The sequence below is a fragment of the Phoca vitulina genome, unplaced genomic scaffold, assembly GCF_004348235.1.
Source record: "Phoca vitulina isolate PV1807 unplaced genomic scaffold, GSC_HSeal_1.0 scaffold11, whole genome shotgun sequence".
NCBI lineage: Eukaryota > Metazoa > Chordata > Mammalia > Carnivora > Phocidae > Phoca > Phoca vitulina.
In genome coordinates, this window is record NW_022589714.1 from 19809995 (window position 1) to 19831865 (window position 21871).

Here is a 21871-nt window from a genome sequence, read left to right on the forward strand (position 1 = left end):
GGAGCAGGGAGCCCGATGCGGGGCTCGATCCCAGGACCTGGAATCATGACCTGAGCCAAAGGCAGACGCTTAACTACTGAGCCACCCAGGTGCCCCTCCAGTATCTCTTTTGAGCCACTTATTGCTTCAAAATATTTATTGATTACTCAACAATGCAAGACCTTGGGCTAGGTGAGGAGTACACAGAGCAGTGAATGAAATAAATAACTGATCAATACCTCATAGAGCTCACGTTTTAAAGGAACCCCTATAATGAATTAAGCAGTTAATTACATGTTAAATAAATTAATTATATAGTATTGCTTCAAAGGATAATTTCAAGACACTAAGAACTTGGAGGGCCTGGGGAGTCTTCTTTGACAAAGTGAAGTTTCAGACAAGCCTTGCAGAATAATGAGGAATAATGTGATAGATGTTATAAGAAATACAGAAATTAAAAGAATATGAATCCCACCCTCAAAAATCTTGCAATTTAGGAGGAGAATTACATCATGCACACAAATAAGTAAATAAAGGGTTAAAAGCAGTAACATCCTAATATGGCACATGAAGGCTTTCAGAGGATGGATCACAACTACTTAGGGTGATTATGTTAGATTAATATGGTGAGATTTGGATAATTTAGACAAAGGAGACAGCATTCACAAAGGCATAATCCCATAGGCCACAAAATGCAAGTATGCAAAGGAATCGGGCAAAAATATTTACTCAATTTAGAATGCATAAACTAGAATATAAGTGTTATAAATGCACTCATATATGACTGTCTACTTTTTCTCATATCATTCCATGGTTCTTAGTTTCATTACAGTAAAAGAGAATTCACCATAAATCCAAAGTTCCAACATAAGATAATACTGCTGTGAAAACCTATCCACCCATCTAAAGAAATGAAAAAGCTTGGCAGAATATGTGTAAGTGCTGTCAACCTAATTTCAGGCCTTGCAGGTAGCTATTTAAAAAGAAGATTGTTTAATAGGTATCTGGCTGTACTTAATAAACCCTTTGTGAGATTAAAAATCACAAAATGCCAATTTAATCATTCCATTCATGTAATTTTAGCATTTCACTTTATTAAAAGTACCTGCTACAATCTTATTGGCTATGTAGTCCATTCGCTAGACAAACAAGAAAAGACTAGTGAATAAATGGAATGCTATAAATTATCCATTTCTTCTCTAGCTTGGCTTTGAAGATGAGTGCATTTTTCATTTCAGAACTTTGCCTTTCAAAGATAATACTTACTGAGCTTGCATTATGAACTCTTACTATCCTAGACATTCTTAGAAGAATTAAAAAAAATAAGATTCATGCCTGCACCTTACCATCTATTGGCAAAAGAATGTACAGATATTCAAATTTTTGAAAACATTCAGAAAGCAACACATAAACAAAGATGAATTAGGTGATTTCAACCTGATTCAATGCTAAGTGACTAGAATAAAGGAATATGTGATGTCCTTGAGAATTCTGGTTTGAGGTAAACTTGTAGATTTTTTTTTTTAATTTTTTAAATGAATGTAACAGTTACAGACTCACTGGCAAAGAAGAGAGGATAAGTCTTTCCAGCTAAGATGTGGAGTCAGGAATGAGCAAGTCAAATGTGGAAATCAGAGAGAAGATAATTTGGCAGGGTGTTGTATTATCGGTGAGGAATAAGAAAAGACCTTGCTGAAAAGAGATTAGGAAAAATGAGAATATTTGTGAAGTGTTTTGCTCCATAGGCTTTTCCTGAAAGAAGACTTTGCATCACCATTAGTAAAATAAATAAATAAATAAAAATAACATTTTAAATTCATACATTTGTAGTATTAGTTGTTCAGTCCTTTCTGCTAAGGTATACATTTTATGATTTGATTAAAGTTCAAGACTGAGTTAACATTAGACATTTCAGGGACCTTTTGAGGTTCATCATTACCATAAACATCAACAAAACATGTATTTTAGATATATACAGTTTATAAAGTTAGTTACAGAAAAGATACAGCAATGAAATTGAAGACATATCAAGTGGATGTTTTTGGTATTCTATTTTACACTGAGAACTAGAAGTTCCTTTTATTAAACATTAACTGCACCATTATGAAAGACTTGATTTGACAAAGTAACTGAGGAAAAAGAGGAAAACCCAATATTCCTTCAGAGGGATAAGTCAAAGTTACTGGGAAAATGGAAAATTGAGAAGTTAGAACCAGACAGATATGTCAATTTAATTTAAAGCATTAGACAACAGAAAGAATGTCTTTTAGTGCCAAATGTGGGACATTGTTTTATTTTTTTTTTTTTTCGGTTTAATATCCTAGAATTAAAAAAAAAAAATCACTAATTGTGTTATTTTTAGGGACATCAGCCCTAAGACCTTTCAAAAATGGTTATGTTATTTTACTGAATTGGGAAAAAGTGGAGGATTTTTGAGAAGTGGAAATTAAGAGTTCTGTTTTAGACATTTAAGCATTTCCAAGAAGGACATATGCATTATATTTCAGGTATAAATGTTGAGATGTTTAAAAATAAAAACCATTCATCATATGATCTATTTAATATATATTTTTAAAACCATTTATCTAAGTACTACAAGAAATGAAGGGACTCCTTTTTTGTTTGTTTTTACCTGATGGTTAACTGGGAATCCTTCAACCCTTGCATTCAGGTTTGCTTTCCACTTGGTTGAGGATGGAGACAACAGAGAAAATCAACCCTCTCCCTACCATCCCCCCACCCCTGTATATCACAGACTTTCAGCATTGTAAGAGATATACCCCAGAATCATTGCAAACTCCAAAATTTGAAAATACTTCAAAGCTTTCTTTCTAAACCTGTGTTCCTATTGAAAGATCATTAACATCTTGTCATTTGGTCAGAAAAGTCTTACCAATAATTTGGGAAAATGGAAACACTCCAAACCTCTTCTTGGAGTCTTCTAATGAACTCATTGGTAAAGATGTACAAAGAAGCTACACTGGAACTCTACTAGACTCTGGGAAACTGTGGTGATAAAGGCCCACCAAGCTCTGTTCTCATGGAACATGTACTCTGAGGGGGTTGTGGAGACAGATGATAAACAAGTAAATAAATGAATGAACAAGAGAGTTTCAGCCAGAAGTGTGATAAGGACAATGTGAGGAAAGAGAGCAATGTGACAGGGGATGCTCAGCCATGCCTCTCAGAAAAAAACACATTAGAGCGGAGTCCTGAGTCACTAACAGGAGCCAGAAATGTGAGGATCTGCGAAAACCTCTACACAAGAGCCAAGTCCTGAGGTCAAGAAAGTTTTGTGTATTCCAGAGAAGAGAAAAGGCTGGGGCTTGTGGGGATCACAAGAAGGGGGGTGGGGAGTGGCAGGAGACGGGTTCAATAGTGTGCAGAAGCCAAATCCATAGGGCCCTGTAGCCTGTGTGACCAAGTAAGATCAGAAGCTATGAGAGGATTTCAAAGTAGGGACGTGATGTGACAGAATTTCTACTTTAACACTTAATTTTGCAGTTGTGATTAGAATGTATTGTACAGGAGCAAGGATCAGTACTGTAAGATGTTAGGGGACTATATGGTAGCCCAGACAGAGGTGATAGTGGCTTAGATTACAGTATCATCCGTCGAGATAGAGAGAAGGGGATGAATTTGTGATATTTTCTAGACGTAGAGCTGACAGGTTGGTAGTGGGATATAGAAAATCAGAGAATCAAGGATGACTTCTAGATTTCTGGCTTACTAAAAGGGTCAACGGTGGACCCTTTTACTGAACTGGGTTAGACTAGGATTCAAACAGGTCAGGGGGTATATAGCCCTGAAATCAAACTGTCTATTTTGAACATGTTGAATTTATGATACCATTATAATCAAAATGCAGGGAGTCCTACATTAAATTAACTTTGTTTGAAACTGTGCCTCCCAAATGTATTTGAAATGTAATCATCCCTCCTTTCTTTTCCTTTTTTTCAACCCCCTTTTTGGAGTGCTGTTTGGTAAATATTGCATTAAAGTACATAATTTCTTCTATAATATGCAGCTAGGTTAAGATTTAACAGGTTCTTAGACTTTTTCAATTTCTCTTCATTTCCATCATAAGCATTTGCAGTTGGATTTTTTTATAGTGTCATTTTTCAATTTAGAAACTCCAAATGCCTATTACTTTATGAACCATCTTACAAAGGTGACTAAGAATAAAGAATAATAAGGCTGTGTTTTGAAGCCAGGAGAATGCTGAGAGATCAGCCTGTCTTACCATCATGCAATGTGTTTCCTTATACCACAGTGTCACCCTGCGGACAGTTAAAGTTTCCCTTCAGCAATGTGACACATTACTAGATTTTCTGGATCCAGAATAATTAAAATTGTGAACGCTAAATTGCTAGATTCCTGGGGTTTACTTTGTTATATGAACTTCCTCCTGCCATACATAGAGAGTTACAATTGTGTTCACCTGTCTGCCATGTACAGAGGCCAAATTAAATTCTGTGATACATTTTAATGAAAATATCATGTTTCAGTCAATTTTCACATCTTTACCAATAACTGGTGACAATATAGATTAGGTTGGAGAACAACAACCACAAGATAAAGCCATGAATATTTTGGATAATAAAACTATCATTTTGGCAACTCTTTTGGGTTGGTTATTGCTGATTGATGAAGCTATCTATAGGGAGGAGTTTGGGGAGAAGAATTCTGTCCTGTGGTATGAAACTATCTGATTTAGTGATGGCAAATTTGGAAAGCACAGATTTTTATTGAGTTGGGAGTTATTCAGGAACTGGAAAGACCTCTTGACGGTATAACACTGAAATATCAAAAGCCAACCTCTTGCTTTGGGCATGTGCTGGAGAGCATAAACCTGGTTCCCATTTGCCATTTTAAAATAAATCACAAAAGGGGAAAAATAAAAATGAAATATCATTTAAAAATTAGAATTAAAAATAGAAGCAAGTTATTAAGGTAAGGCTAAGAAGAATAAAAAATAGTTGGGAAGTAAGTTAAGACAAAGTTTGCATAAAAACATAATAAAAGAAAGCAACCAAGATTAATAAAAATACAGTTTTTTAAAAATTCATAAACACTAGAAGATCACCAGAACAACGGTAAAAATCTGAAATGACACAAAGTGAATACAATTGCTATACAATAGACCAGAAGGTTAAGAAGATAAATTGCAAATTAATTAAAGAACAGGTTAATGAGGTAGCATTTGAGTTTCAAATTATAACATTCTCATGCAGAGACAACCAGAGACTTTTGAACCAAGGTCAGGCAAATGTTTAGCATCTTCCTGCTCACTGTCCTCACTGAAAGGGTTCCCTGCAGAGAGACTGTGGGCACATCACCCTCTCTTACTTGCTGAGGAATCAAACTTTAGGTCCACAGGAGACTGAAGCCCCTTGCTCTAGATAACAGAGATATTTGGGTCCAGCTGTGTTCCTGAGGACCTATCCTTGGGTGATTCTTTCATTTTTCTCAGGTTTTGTAAGAGACTATGAACATACCTGAAAAATACAACCTGGCAGGATCTCTCTATTGAGGTTCTGGATTCACAGGAATGCATTTCTCAAATGCAGGACTAATGAGTGGGACGTGGCTTAGCCCCACAGACTGGCATGAGCCCTTACATATGTACTTCTCCCTAGTATAAACTAGGCAGAAGTAATTTGTATGGGCCAAGGTCAGGCCACCCCCAAATGTGCCACTTTGACATGTCGATTATTTTAAATAAAAGTTACTTAAGAAACAGCCAATGCCAAAAGAATACTATGCCCCTGCCCCTTGTCCCCAGAAAGCAAGAAGCAGATCTCCCAGGTGAAAGGTACCCTCCCTGTACTAGGAGACAAAGGGACATCCTTATCACCAGAGATAGGAACTGTAGAGCCTAGAAGGCTATATAAATAACTCTTGTTACTTTTTTCTAATTTACTACCCTGGCCCAAATTCTGTTCAGAATTCCTAATTAATTGAAGCTCCCCAAATTAAGTTTTCTTTGTTCTGTCATTTCCTCACAGATTTATTGTCTCTGTCTAAAAAGTACAAAAACTGTCTGCCTTGGTCATTTCTTTAGGTCTCAATTTCATTATTGGGCCTCTGTACACACTTAATAAAACTTTGAGTTTTTGATTCTTAAACTAGCTGGAAGTCTTTGAAGGGTAGAAGGGAAATTTAAAGTCCTCCTCTACAAATCTCTTTGAGTCTATGATTAAGGCTGTCTGTAAGAAACAGAGCTCAAAAACTATCCTAATATCCTGAATTTATTTTACCTATTTCTTCTAAATCCTTTACTTTTATTATTTTTTAAAGATTTTTATTTATTTATTTGTCAGAGAGAGAGAGAGAGCACAAGCAGGGGGAGCAGCAGGCAGAGGGAGAAGCAGGCTCTTTGCTGAGAATGGAGCCCGATGTGGGACTTGATCCCAGGACGCTGGGATCATGACCTGAGCTGAAGGAAGATGCTTAACCAGCTGACCCACCCAGGTGTCCCAGCCAAATCCTTTACTTTTAAAGTAATATTATCATAAAAATCATGATAAATATCGTCCACTTTATGTTGTTTTTTACTTTTCAAGATTCTTTCACCTAATTTTAATCACGTAACAATCCTCTGAGATAGGGTAATGGATGCTGGCTCCATTTTATAAATGAGAAAATTGAGGCACAGAGAAGATGAATAGGTTGTTTAAGTAAATATTGATAATTAAAGATTGGGACTGAACATTAATCTGTGTCTTCTGAATTCCAGACCACTGTGTTTGCCACTGAATCATTAAATTAAACTCATTTATATTTATTGCAGCCTATAAATGAAAACTAATTTGTCAATAATTCTTTCATTTCTTTTAGTCTTCAATCTGTCACTCAATTACTACTTATCCCTATGCTCTATATTATTTGCACTTTACTACACAAATTGTATCAGAATAAGAACTGTCAAAACTGAAACAAAGAGGACCAAACTTGAATCATTGGTTCCTTCCATCTTTCAACTAGCAGGAAAAAAAAAAAAAAAAAAAAAAATATATATATATATATATATATATATATATTACTCTAAAGTAACATACTACAAAGAAAATTACTATAAACCTTGAGGCTTTGAATTAAGAATTTAAGATTTACTTTCTCTAAAGAACTTAATTTTGGAAAAGGCTATATCAATTTTATTTTGGGGATATACATCTATATAATTTTAAGAGAGGGCCTACCTAGAAAATGTAAATATTCCATCATGTCTAACACTTTTCTTTCTCCATTTGAATATTAATAAAAATAAAAAACACTGAAAACAAAAACAGGAAAAGTGATTAAGTCACCCTAGACGAGGAGTCACCATTAAGGTGACATCCAGGAACTGGTCTGATACAGCTAGACTCAGTGCTGTTCGCTGCTTGCTTGGTGCTCACAGTGAGGCTATGCCGTCTCCTGTTGGATCTAAGACCATCACAGAGAACATTATCAACAGACAAGGTCACTCTGAGACTGTGATAAAGTGAGATAAAGTGAAACACGGTCACAGCACAACCCACAAAATTCCAAACGTTCTCTTCTCTCAGCTAATATGAGTGACTGACACTTGTTCACCAATTATAGCAAGTTTTCCCTCCTCCTGGATAATTCATTAAAATACCCAGTCATAGATTTTCTTCCCCCATCTAGACATTCTTAAATCCAGAGCAAAGCTCCACTTCCTAAAACCCTCCTTGAAATCACCCAAAACAAGTCCAAACCCTTAATAAGTCTTTCTAACACCCTCTAACTGAGATGCCCCACAGTTTCCTATGTTAATTTTCCCTCAATGCCAAGAGTAACGAATCCAACTTGCTCAAGTACAAGTGTCATCCCGATGGACTTTGGCTATAGGGCGCTGACATAATAATAATACTGATACTTATACACCATTTGCTGTTTACCAAGTTATCTCCCTTACAGCATCTCACAAGGTCTTCTCACAGTCCTGTGAAGTGGGTATGCTATTGTCCCCATTTTACAGATGAAGAGATTAGAAACAGAGGAGGAACACACATATTAAAAGGTGATACCTAAATTTAAATAAGGGTTCTCTTGTGGAAGTCCAAGTTCCACTACACCACATAAATGTATTATTAAATATACCCAGAAAATGTCCTGTAATTTTTTGGGGGGATGAGAACTAAAAATTTGGATATGTCCATTAGGAAAATCCATTCAATAGTAATGTATTGGATACTGTTAGTACAAAGTTGCACAGAGAGATAAACAGGCAATGAAAGAGAATTTCCTCATATATACTAATTAATACTATGGTGAATTTGATGTTTGATTAGGGATTGCAATGAAAGTTCAGAGAAAAGAGAAAACATGGACTGCCAGAAATTCTAAGTTTTGGGAGATAAGAAAAACAGACCACAGGACCATTGGACATACACATACCTACACACACCCTTCCATAATATCACATTTAATTGTTGGTATAGATGAGAAAGGGAGGAAAATGGGGTAACATTATGTTTATAATTAGTGAATGAGTCATAGTGGATCCCTCATGTTGCTCTATATCTCTCGCCCACCTCCCTCCATCAACACTGGTATCGGTTCTTAGACATGATACACATTAGGAACTGATAACTCATACTAGGAAATACCTATCTACCCTTTCCTTTCTTTCCTCTCTCCTTATATGGATCCCAGGCAGATAGCTTTCTCTCACCTCAAAAGAAGTGAGAGAAAGTTGGACATGACGAAGGAAAGTACATGATGAAAGTAGGATGTCATCTACTCTTAAGTTGATGTCAAATTTGCATAAATAAAACATTTCATTATTTGATGTGAACAATACCTATCAGTCCTACGTAGCATCCATTTCATTACGGTGGTTATATGTATTTCTTAAAAGTATGATGCTGGATGCTGTTCTGCTGTTCCAACATGATCCCACACTAAAATATCACTGCCCATTACCACAAGGCTCATGGTCAGAGCTTGCAAAGTTGGTGAGTTGAGACCAAATTTGTTGTCAATTGTTTCTTCTGTTCTCCTCTGGTCTCCACCTGACAATCAGACCAGCCAAGGGGAACCAAGTGTATAGGTCTTGGCCCGTTTTTTTCATTACTGATATACTGCCTATCACATTTTTATACCTTAAGATGATGTCTCCGAGATCGCAGGTTGGATGGCTACAAGAAATGTAGGCTGAAATCACTGAGTTCTCAAATTATCCCCACTCACTGAAATGGAGTGTCTATATGTGTTTATCAGAACTGCATTCAACTTTTTACATGCTTATGTCTAAATCCTCTGAAGAGATTACAAATTTCTTGAGATCAGGGACTATATATTCTTCTCAGTAGTATCTTACATCTTGTCGACACATGATGATGCTTTTATATATAGTGAAGGCACCTGAGTTTAGCTATAAGACTGTTAGTTTTAAGGAGAATTCCAAATGTTTGCACCAAATAAATCTTACATATTTCAAAAGCATAATGTCAAAATGTTTGGTAAAGTATAAAACCTTTCTTTATTTTTTTAAATCATAGCCATTAGAATTCCCTTTGAAATAGTAAGGAAATTGGGATACAACATGGTAAGAGTTTTATATCTTTTGTGATACAACTAAATTCAAGAATGGAAATAACAGTCAGAAACAACATATAATTAAGTACCCAATATATATCCATAATGCTCATCTATGAGAGAATATGAGCTAGGCCAGTTTTACAAATAATATAAGCATAAATTTCCAAAATTAAAGAAAGACCTACACAAAAGAAAGACCTAAGTTTAACGGTCTTAGAGTGATTCCAATGACAGCGTAATACTGTAAAACACAACTAGCTTGAAAACACATGTGGTTACTACTTCAGTGATAAAACAACAATTATATCAACTTAGAAAAATGAGTTTTATCTGAATTCTAACAACTTCGCATCCCTATCTCTTGATTCCCAAGCATTTTACTCCTAGAAAGTTCATGGAAAGTAGACTACGAGAAACATGGTTGATAACATTTTAACTGATCAGTGCCATTCTTATCTTTATACCAATGGGGATTAGCCGAGATAAAAGAAGCAATAAAAACTAACATATTAAAAGAGATTCTATAGTTAGCTATTATTTTTCTCCTTTCCCCACATTATCTATTTTTTCACATTCCACGGACAAATAAGAATGAACTATATTTGACTCTCTGTAAATGTCACAGCTCAGCAGTTAAAAAAACTCTAAAATTTGTATAAGCTTGCCCAAATCTTTGTAAAAAAGACAGGACATTAATATATATATGTGTGTGTGTCTATGTGCTTGTCTGTATGTTTATAGAGAGATAGAAATAACAGAACATAATTGACTTCATAAATAGATTTTCTGGGAGTGATTTGCAAATAAGGAATCATAATTTTGACTCCCTAATATTCATAATTACATGAATATTGAATTATACAAGTTATAGTCATAATTAATAGAATTTATAAAATTCTAGGAGTAAATATAACTACTACATCTTTAAAAGTATATTCCTGATATAGGAACCTAGTAGTCTTTCTCCAAAGTAAAAGGGAACAAGCTCGTGAGATGACTGTTGCTTATCTACATTTTGGGGGATTTTCACAGTCTCAAGATGTTTTAGATACTTAAAATTTCCAGAGAAACTAAATCATTGCTTCATGACATAAGATATTACCTTGGGGAATTGAGAGTACAAATGGGACTGAATGTGAGCTGGATAACATGTTTGGAGCACATTGCCAGGATCTCAGCTATGTTGCTTGCATGCAGAATGGGCCAGTGAAAAAGTCTCCCAAGGAGTAGATTAACGGTTACTTATACTGGTCTTTGCCATTCTAGCCTTTGCCATTTCCCACTCATGTCTATCTCTACCTCTAGAATGTGCCTTGGCTAGTTCCTGGGAGATTCTATCATTTCCATGTGTGTATTTTCTCTCATAAGTTGCAAGCCCCTTGAATAAGATCAGTCTTTTTCATTTCTTAGGTATTTGTTTTATGTTTGAATGTTTCAACAACCTAAATAACAGCATTATAAAGACTTCTCTCTGTAACAATGTGTGAAGTTATCAAGTTCAGGTAAAATAGCATTGAAACATTTTAAAGGAAACTAAAATTTAGGATTACAAATATACTCTACGAACAGACCATAGTCTTCATAATCACATGAAGTTATATGTCATTTATGAGCTAACCATCTTATGCATCTAAGAGTGAATCTATAAAGTCTGTATTCCTTACAAATATCTATCATTTCCATACATGATCAGTGGTGAATCCCCTCCGTAACTGAATGAGTGTGAGACAATGACATCAGAAGACTGACTCTAAAACAGTTTCTCTAGTTAGAGTATCAAGGCAATAGTCAATCTTCAGTCTTTGGGGCTCCTTATAATTCTTCCAGGAGGGAAAACTGAGTATAGATAAAATCTTAGTGGAAAGAATTAATATACATATTTATAGAAACCAAAGAAAGGTGAGCTTTGGTACTCAGTCAAGGAAATATCATAAACCATTGCATATGATAGAATCAAGGAAAGTACCCAGTTTTAAGCAAGAAATAGTAACCAAAGGACACATTTTCCAGTGTGACTGAATAAAGGTTGTACTCGTAATATTTCCTACGTATACCAGGGACCACATATAAAGGACACAAATACAAAGTTCACCAAATGCAGAATATGCTCACCTGGGCACAGAGCAATATTACAAGGCTTATGATGTGTTTCAGGTCCTTCACACGGCCTTCCTCCATACTGAGGAGGTGTGCATGACCTTGTTCTTGTTCTTTGGCCTCGACCACATGTAAATGAACATAAACTCCATGGTGACCACTCCTCCCAAACTCCATGTACTGTAATAAAGCAAAGAAGCTTCAACAACAAAAGCAGAGAGGTAAAGTCAAAGATTCTTTTTCTTAATTATAAAGAAAAAAAATCATCAAATAGACAGTATGAAGATATTTTAAAAGCTCAGTTAACATTCTTATTTGCCAAAAAAATTCAAAGGTTAATTTGAAAATTTATTAAAATGACACAAAATGACATGTACTTTTTTTCTGTATTAGAACAGTTGTCATAAACTTTAAATGTTTTCTTTTTTAATGGAAATGCACCTCTCTTCCTCACAGTAAAATAGTCATGATTTATTTTTAAATAAAAATAATATAAACTTAAAAGGTAGTATAGAAAACTAAATTTCTTATAACAGATATGATCTTCTAGAGTTAAATTTGCATTTAAATATATAAGGGCCAACATAATTCTTAAAATTTCAGGACTAATGACTTTGATGTAAAAAAATAAAAAAAAAATCTGAAAGTTAATGGTCCATATTTTAAATAGCTTATTAACTTCACATTTTAGAAAATAAATATATTTTTGCCATTTAAAACATATGGGTGTTCAAAGTCACTGTCTTTGAATAAGACGAAAATTTCAAAAACTCTATCTACTCGCATAAAATTCTCCTCTTTGCCCTCTTTTAAAATGAGTGGCAAATATGAAGATTTCTTTCTTCTTGCAATAACTTGATGCACTGGAAATCCTCCTAATAAATAAATGTTTTTAGAGAAAGCAAATGATCTAATTAGGATTACTCCTAACATAAGTATACATATGCCAATACTTCAATTATGCCATTACGATGGATTCAAACTAATCAGAAATATTAACATAATTTGTCTTCCTCCATAAAAGCCATGTGAATACATATTGACATCTTTTGCATAAAGCCCATTAGAGTTCAAAGTTTAGATCCCTTCTTTGCCACAATCAATCACCAATCTCATCCCAAATTTTAATATTTGGGATAGTAAGGAATAGCACTCCGTGGATAATACAAATAAAAAGAAGCTGGGCAAAATGTGCTCTTTGGCACAAAAGCTCCTGTCTTGATGTTGAACCTCTGGTCTTCATATGCTTTTAGAGGTTCATGAGCAGAAGTCTGATAGGACACCCACTAGAATGAGGAGGGGGAGTAGAAATTTAGAATGGATGATGAAAAAGATTTCACTTTCTCCTTGACATAGGTAGGGGTAAGCAGAATCCATATTAAGTGTCAGAGGAGTTATGCGAGTAAATACAGTATATCTAGAATGTTTTGCATGTATATGCAAACCAAGTTGTTTCTTTAAAAACACGTATATGATACCTTAATTATGAGACACCCCATTTTCTTCTATTTATGCTATTGATTTGCCCCAGCTGGTTGTGAAAATATATTGAAATATTGAAAAAGTTAGCCAAATTTGTGTAATACTCAGTGAAAAATTCTTCAAGTTTCTGAGAAAGTTGCTGGAAAATATATTTTTAAAATATTACATAGAAAAAAAGTAAGAGAGTGAAAGAAATTAATATGTTTATATTTTTCTCATTTAAGTTTGGAAAACCAAAGCCACTTTGTATCTATTGGCATAAGATTAAATAATGAGTCTGTATTTAACTCTAAGGAAAAGAAAATATGCACATACCTATATTTACATATAGGTATATATGATCAATGACAGCAAAATATTTTTAAAATATTATATATGAATGTATTTTGTCATATAAAACACATATCTTTAATTTTTGCATTTATTTTTAATTACCAAAATTTCTCCATTTAAAAACAAACTTTTCTTCCCCTGTTGTCTATATAAAGTGTTAAAAGACTATATTGCATTCATATGGCTGGTTCTGTTAATTTTCTCCTCAATCAAATCACACTGCTCTGTATTCTTTGAACAAAGCCTGAAAAAAGGCTGCTAAATTGGCAGATTTTTCTCTATTAATCTCAAAGAAGTGTTGATTAATCTTGACAGTTTAGTTAAATCATGAACCTGGAGTCCTCTGAAAAGTATGTTACTCCCTACTTTTTAACACTCTATTGTTCCATGGTGAAATTTCATGCCTCCTCCACATCATTTAAAAAAAAAAACAACTCCTTTTTTTGAAAAAGAAACAAAATTATTAATAATATTTTATTTTAGATATTATTGAATTAGTTGGAAACTATAAAACATCTTATAATTTTATAGATGCTATTCATAAGATTTATGTTAAAGAATAAAGATATTTTTACTTTAGCAGCAAATTTTATATAAATTCTTTTACCTTTCAGTAAAGTATGAAAATCTGTAAATAATCTAGTTCATTTGGAAAATGTGCCTAATAAAACCAAAAAACAAATCAAATTAATCCACTTTTATAGTTTTCTTCTTTACTTAGACACTAGCTATAGTACCACATCCCTACTCTGTGCTGTCTAAAGATGAAATGAGGAATACACAATATACAAATTATGTTACTACCAGATTTTGAAATAAGCATACAAATTACCTTATAATTTACATTGGGATGTATAAAATAACTCCTTTAAGTGAAAGGTTTTTTTCTTAAGAAATATATAAATGTGGATACTGTGACATTTATTAAAAAAAAAAAAATCGAAACCATTCCTTAGCCCAATTCAACTTCTAAAGGATTAGAAGACATATAGAGTAGACCAGTGGTTCTCAACCAGGGGCAATTTTGCCCCGCAGAGGACATTTGGCAATGTCCAGAGAAATTTTTGATTTTCACAGCTCAGGGGAAGGAGGGATGCTACTGGCATCCAAGAATGCTCAGGCCAGCCTCCCACAACAAAGATTTATCCATGTCAAAATGTCAATAGTACCGAGGTTGAGAAACCCTGGAAGAGATCATAAAACTGTAAGTCAGAAACCAGGACAGTAAATACACAATTTAATGTAGCTCTCTACTTTCTCAGTTTAATTGCTATTTAACCCTATCATTTTCTGCTCTGAGTAATAAGAATTTTTGAAGAGACTATAATATCAAAGTAACAATTTGCAAAAGGCTGGATGTCTTAGGATCCATATTAGAAGTAACACATTATTATGCAATTTAATTAAGAAAACCCTTCTTTTGAAATTAGAATAATACGGGTGAAAGGCAACTAATTTATAACAATATTGACTAGGCTTTACTAGGGTAAATAAATATAAGCTCAAATTCTATCATTCCATATATTTTATGGAAAGTGGCTTTGACATTCATTTTGTCCTTGTGTCATTTTCATTAATTAAATGCCAAACACACTTGAATATCCACAGTGTGACAACTAGGTTATTGATTTCTGAGCTAATTTTCTTCTTGGGAATTTAAAGTATTATTTTAGAAAGATATTTACACTGTTTAGGTACTATTTAAGTTTTTTAATTCACTTTTGGTTACTGTTTTCATGATATATTATATCAAAAAAAGTACATATTTATCAGCATGGCAAGTAACTGAACAAAATATTGAACACAAAGTATTTCATAACGAATACAATAACCATCTAAAAGATATCCCAACTTCCTATAGTGAAATATTTATTCTACATTTTTTAAAATAACAAAGTTGCTAAATTAGTGTTCGGTTTTAGAAAATTAAAAAGAAATCAACAAAACTCTCCATTCTCTTAAATTCAACATCTGAACTATAACAATGATTAAAAGACACATTTTTTCTTATCGTCAGTACTATTTAACCAAATTTAGAAAGACAAACCTATAGTATACGAAGGTCAAGAGGAACTCATGATTAGTGTGTATTTCTTCAGTAGGTATAATGGTAGGAGGTTTAAGAAATTGAGGACAAACTTCACAATCACAATATTATTCAGTTTTCTAAACGTCAGACACAGAGTGAAAGGGAGAGCACTCTGGTCCCACTACAGATGCTCTCCTTGCCCAGTGAAGGGATTAATCAGCAGTCTCTGGCAGAAAGATGGAGGTTTCCATATGTCAACCATACGAATGTGCGTAACAAGTGGCTGGAATGTAAGGACTGAACGGAGGATTGCAGGGAACACTTCAGCACCCTCTCAGACTTCCACTTGGGGATCCATTTGCCATTAGATTCTACCCGTGTATGTTGAAGGGAACTTGATTTTTCAGAAGGATGCTGACAAGATAAATGTATATTTCAAGCACAGCTTACTTCTCTATTGACACTTTTCTCATTGCCCAGGATAGGAAGCTTGATATTGTAACCAAGGGCCAGCTTTAAATATGAGACAATGTACTCTCCCCACACCCAGCTGGAAATCCACAACCATTTACTCATGAGGCAATTTTAGCTACAAAATTTAGAAATTTGGTAATTCAGAAAACTTTCAGCTCATTTTCTCTTGCCTAACAGACCTAGAGTCTGCTTGCTCTCTAACCGCTGGTTTTGTCATCTTTTTTCATTGTCCTCCCCTTCCAAGACCTCTGTAAGCACTTTTTCCCTCTGATTTTTTTTTTTTTTTCACTTGATGTTCCTTCTCATCTAGTTTAATTCCCACTGACTCACACTGACTTGATTTTTCTTGCTTTCAGTGGAAATTATTGCTGCTTCCTGCTAATTCTGTCTTCCCTTCCTCATAGTTTTCTGCCCTGTTTAGCTTTTACTTTTACCTTAATCTGCTGCTCTGTATCTCCCAATTCCATTATAAAGGGATTTCCCATCTCATGCATCAGCTCTCCTCCACATTCTGCCCACCACTTCCTTTCCCTTTTGTTACTTCCAGATTGTCTTTTCTTTTATTGTGATAAAAAATACATAACAGAAAACTTATCATCTAGACTATTTTAAGTGTACAATTCAGTAGTGTTAAATATATTCCCATTGTTGTAAAACAGGTCTCCAGAACTTACTCATTTTGCAAATCAAAACCCTGTACCCATTAAACAACTCCTCCACACTGTCTTTTAATGGGTTGCCCTTGCTCATTCTGCTGGTAAATTGGGATTATCCCTGCCCTTCCCCCATGCCACCCACTCTCTACTCTTACTTTTAGCAATTGCAAAATCAGCCATCTCTGGAAATGGAAATCATCAGAAAACTTTTACGCACAATTTAGCAGACGAAAAGCTGCTGCAGTGCCAATCCCTCTCCTTATGCCTGCCCCCTTTTGGAGGCCCCTGGTGGATGCAAGTCCAGTGTCAACGGCAATGGTCAATAAGTTTGTATCACCCATCCACCAAATAGTTGAACAAAAATATAAACCTGGAGATACACAATATCATATGCTTTAGACTTCTTGAAAGAAAGCCCAAATTCCTTTTAGTACTCCTTTTTACATGAAAATCAGTAACTTAAGGAGAAATGCCTGTAATATGCATGCAGGCCTCCAATGAGAACAAAATGATGACAGCCGGAAAATCTCACCCTACCCGGGCAAGATACGGGGCTGTGCTCCATTTAACATTGAAGATTTTTTCTCCATTAATGACTTTAAAGTTTACAATGCACTGGATGGCTCGGATGAGGATAGTCACTTGAATGAAATAAATTAACAGAATGTCCTTTGGTCAGGGGAACTACTTTCTTTGATAAGTAAGTAAAACAACTGACTAAAGACTGCATCAACCGCTGCCTTAAACAATGAGTACAGATCACATTTCCAGTATGTCTGCAAGGTTACGTTTCCTCAAACGTTCAGTTGGACGTTTTGCCACCTGAAATAAGGAAAGTTGTTATAATCATAAATATTATTAGAAGCAGATACAGAAATTTCTCAAGAAAATTCATTAGGGGAGTCACTTATGTAATTTCCTGACTGCTCTGAGAGCAGAAATCATCCCATATATGACAAAATTTCACTGTTGAAAATGAGTTAAACTTATCCACTTTAATTAAAATGTCTCTACCCATTTCATATGAAAATAACAAATCTTTCCAAATGCGTAGCATGACACAATTCAATAACATCCACAGTTGTAGTGCTGCTAACACTACCTGGACAGAGGGCAGTGTTATTGCAAACCCTTGATTCTCTTAATGGGCCGCTGCAGTGTGTCCCGTAAGGTGATACACAAGTTCTGGTTCGCACCTGCGACCCTTGACCACAAGTAACTGAGCACGTGCTCCACTGGGACCACTCTTCCACACCAGATTCACCTGTGTGCAAGACAACAAATAAACATGAAATACTGCTTTGAATATTCATCTGCTAAGCATCATACCAAACTGACGTTATGACATGCAAGATAATTTAAATGTAAAAATATGACATTACATCAAAAGGCACAAGAAAACATTTCAGAGAAAAATACATTTAAAGGGAGATACATATGACACTGGTGCGAGATCCAAGTTGGTTATAACCTTGTTAGCAAAACTACTCTTCACAAAGACACTGTACTATAGACACTATGAAGGGACCAGGCAGCATTTATCAACAACAATGATTGCTGAAGGGATTCTCTTCAAGCCAATCTGAGGCTTTGTCCTTTGGATGGGAGAGGAAGCAAAATGTATTGCTAAACTTACTCTGGCTTTGGTGAGCAGGAATATATCGATGGATTCTTCCCTAATCCTTTATTGTGTAGCCTCCTTTCTCATGCTGGATGAGGTGGAGCCCTGGGAGTTTGGGCATATCTAATTTTTATAGTGTTAAACACTGTCACTTATTTATAATTTATTCCTAGTGCAGTTCTTAACTTTTTCATCCTATGACAGCTATTTATTTTGTGATAATTTGTTTAAAAACCTGCTCAGAATTTTCTTCATGATCTAGAAGAGTGAATTTTACTCAAAATGAAGGAAAATTTCTCTATGTTTTCTATTAATTTATTCAAAATAAGGCCCTAAAAAGCCAAGGAATGTCTGAATTCCATTAATTGTCACAGAGTAAGCATCACACTAAAATTACGTCTGGTTTCTATTATTATCTAAGTCATGTACCAAAAAGACTTAAAGTCAAGAATTTCTAAGACCATCACAATGGACTTCTGATTCTATTCTGACATCATGTTCAGGATAGATTTTTAAAACTGATTTGAAAACTTGCAGTTGCTTTTCCCTAAATACAGAATTGGGGCATTTACCTGCTGGCAGGAAGAACTTAAGTTAGTTATTTGGTTGTGGGAAAGGTTTGCAGGTGAATTGTTTCTGAATACTTTGCATCACTGATTATATAAACCAAGGAACAATTTATATTATGTAAGTTCTGTTTAGAATTTGCCTTTGAAACGGAATTCAAAAAAAAGAATATGATGATCTATTTGCCCATCTTTTTTTTTTCTTTTGAAAGGTTAGTAAATGACTTAGACATTACTTGCAGGGCTACCAAGACAGCTGGTCCATAGGCTGGTACTCCAGGACAGAAGGAGGTTGAACCAGAATATAACTCAATTTGCTGATTTCTTCACTGAGAATTTCTTTTTTCCAAACAAACAAACAAAAAAGTTAGCTGAAATAAAACATGTGCTTGATAAAGTAGTTGAATTTATTTTCTGGTATAAGCTTCTTATCTCCTCAGGGGCCCATAAAAAGTAGTTCACAGATAAGCATAGGTCCACCAACCACAATTTGGGTTGCACCATTATAAAGATCTGGTCTTATATTGGGATGCATTATGCACCCAGAGGCATAGATTATAAGGCATTTATGACTAGATACATATCATAAGGGCACAGACAGTGGTTACTGGGATGATGTATTACATTAAATAGGACTTTTTTTCAGTGTTGGATCAGTGTTTGTCCTGAAAGTCCTCTATAGATTTCCCTTGATTATTTTAGTCTTTTTGCCTTCACCAATTTATATTTAAGTACTTCATAAAAATGTTATTGGATAACCATTTGAATTACATTTAAAGGCAGGTCACATAATTTGTTCTTTTATATTAAAGAATACTCTAAAAATTAAAAATCATTATTCTAGAACCCAATAATATGGCAATGGTCAAAAAAATATCCACACATATATGTATATATGAACATATACATTTAGGGATGAAGAATTTAAGCATAAAGTTAGGAAAAATATAATGCAAAGCTTTTTCTTTTGATATTTCAACCCTTGTTGTGATGAGAGTAAGTGAAGTAGAAATATTATGGTTGTATGTTATTAAGAGCTAGAAAACCTTGAACAATGTAAATTCTATAAAAATGATAAAGGTTATGCATAAAAGTGTTATATTTTTCCACAAAAGCAGTCCTTCTCTTACCTTTGCATTGTTATGATGGCATTAAAAATGTTTTTATTAAATTGAGTAATGAATCAGGATCAAGATCTATTTTTAAATGTATTTCTGCACAAATATTTAAAAATCTGGGTTGCTTCTGAATGTATACTGTAATGATGTTCAACAGGCTAAGCAGTGATGCATAGATCCTAAGAGATTGATAATTAGTGCTCAGAATTGGCCTTCTTCACTGGCTCAAATTTATGGTTCATTTTGTTGATCAAAAACAAAATAAATAAATGAATAAAATACATATTGGCTTTCACATTATGAATCAAATTTTGCCACTCAAATACCAGCCTACCTACCAAAATGACCTCATTATACCTCAAATGGTATAGTTTCAGGTAACATTTGCACTAATAATGATTTCCATGCTGCCACTTCTTCATTCCGAAAAGCGTGAAGACTATTCTGGTCCAGCACTTTGGGTGACTGTGAGAAATAGCTCATATACTTTATAAGAAAGAGATGTATATTTTTAAAAACTCACTGACATTAGAATAGTTAAGTACAATACAAAGTATACTGTTTTTAATATGTGTGTCTTTGGAAATAGCATGAACTACTCTGGTTCCTTAACTTGTAGCAGAGAAGGCACATGAAACACGGCATAGAACGCTTCAGGATCTGAGGCACTTTTAAGACTATTTATCCTGACACGAAACATGAAAGCGGATTGGAAAAGCACTGTAATTAAAGTCAGAGGACCTGTGTTTGATGAGAAGCTACTGAATATTAGTTCTGTGACCTTGAGAAAGTCACTTTATTTCTCGGAACCTCTCAATAAAATGGGTAATACATCTACCTCAAAATGCATGTGTGAGAATTAAATGAGATAATGTATAAGAGTGCATTTTAAATTGTAAAAAATATTAATATAAATTTTTGCTAGTATGTTAAAATCATTAAACTAGAAACATACTTTTAATTTTATATTTCTGTTTTAGATAGGATAACATGCTATCCTTTACTAATATAGGCTATTTTCCCCATTGGAATACAGGACCACTTTTCTAAACATGTTTATAAGATCATTTGATGACTATGATGTTAAAAAGCACTAGTAAGTGCAATTAAATTGTCTTAAAGCCATCTTTTGGCATTTAATTTGGATGTCTATATTAAATATCTGTATCTTACCACTTCATTTCATTTCTCTTTACCATAAATATAAATTGTGTCCTAGGCTATTGGAACACTATTTATATTTAAACTAGCTTATCTCAATTATTGAACTGACCAAAATGATTAAGTTATTTTGATAAAGTAACATTATTTTACCAAACGTTACTCTTTTAAAAACAATTTCCACTCATGTTATTACTTTATAGAAAGCTTGCTTTTCAGATAGAGGGTTTACTGATCATATTGGTTGAAGAGGCCAGCTTATTCATTTTGAGAAGTAATTCTTAATTATAAAGACTTATAGGTTTTGCTTTGTTTTCCCTCATGACTAATATAAAACACATATTATAATGTCTTCCATCATTCAATTTTACTTCTATTGTGCTTTTCTTCATTCTCAAATTAATGTTAGCAAATGTTTATCATTGTTTATATGTAACACCAATTTCCTGACTTGAAAGACCAATAGAAAAGTTTAATAAGTAAACCTTAGCTTTTCTAAGATTTTGTTACTTAGTTGCACTTATTGAGACTAACTACCTTAACACCTAAAGAAAGTATACTCTCAGAAAATACTGAAGGGAAAAAAAACAGCCTCTCTTTTTAACTTTATAACTGCCTGGTGCCAAATTACGTATTTTAAAAACTACTTAAAATAATGCAGTTTCCCAGTCTTTTATCAGTATTGTAGTAATTTGCATTTAAAATAAGTATTATATGTGTTTTTATATTTACCTAAACTATTTTTGCTTTAAATAATAAATATTTATTTGCATCAATTCAAGCATCCAATTGATATTTTCAGA

The 21871-nt window shown here is 34.1% G+C and overlaps 1 protein-coding gene across 4 annotated transcripts in view; it reads right to left on the bottom strand.

Annotated features, from left to right (window-relative positions):
- Positions 1-21871, bottom strand: part of ADGRB3 (adhesion G protein-coupled receptor B3) — a 708772-nt gene that overhangs the window by 403872 nt on the left and 283029 nt on the right. For all 4 annotated transcript variants that reach the window (XM_032409546.1, XM_032409548.1, XM_032409550.1 and 1 more), the window contains 2 exons: positions 17705-17866; positions 11644-11808 (listed from right to left, as the gene is read on the bottom strand). In XM_032409546.1, coding sequence (XP_032265437.1) covers positions 11644-11808; positions 17705-17866 — 327 coding nt within the window. The remainder of the gene's footprint in view (positions 1-11643; positions 11809-17704; positions 17867-21871) is intronic.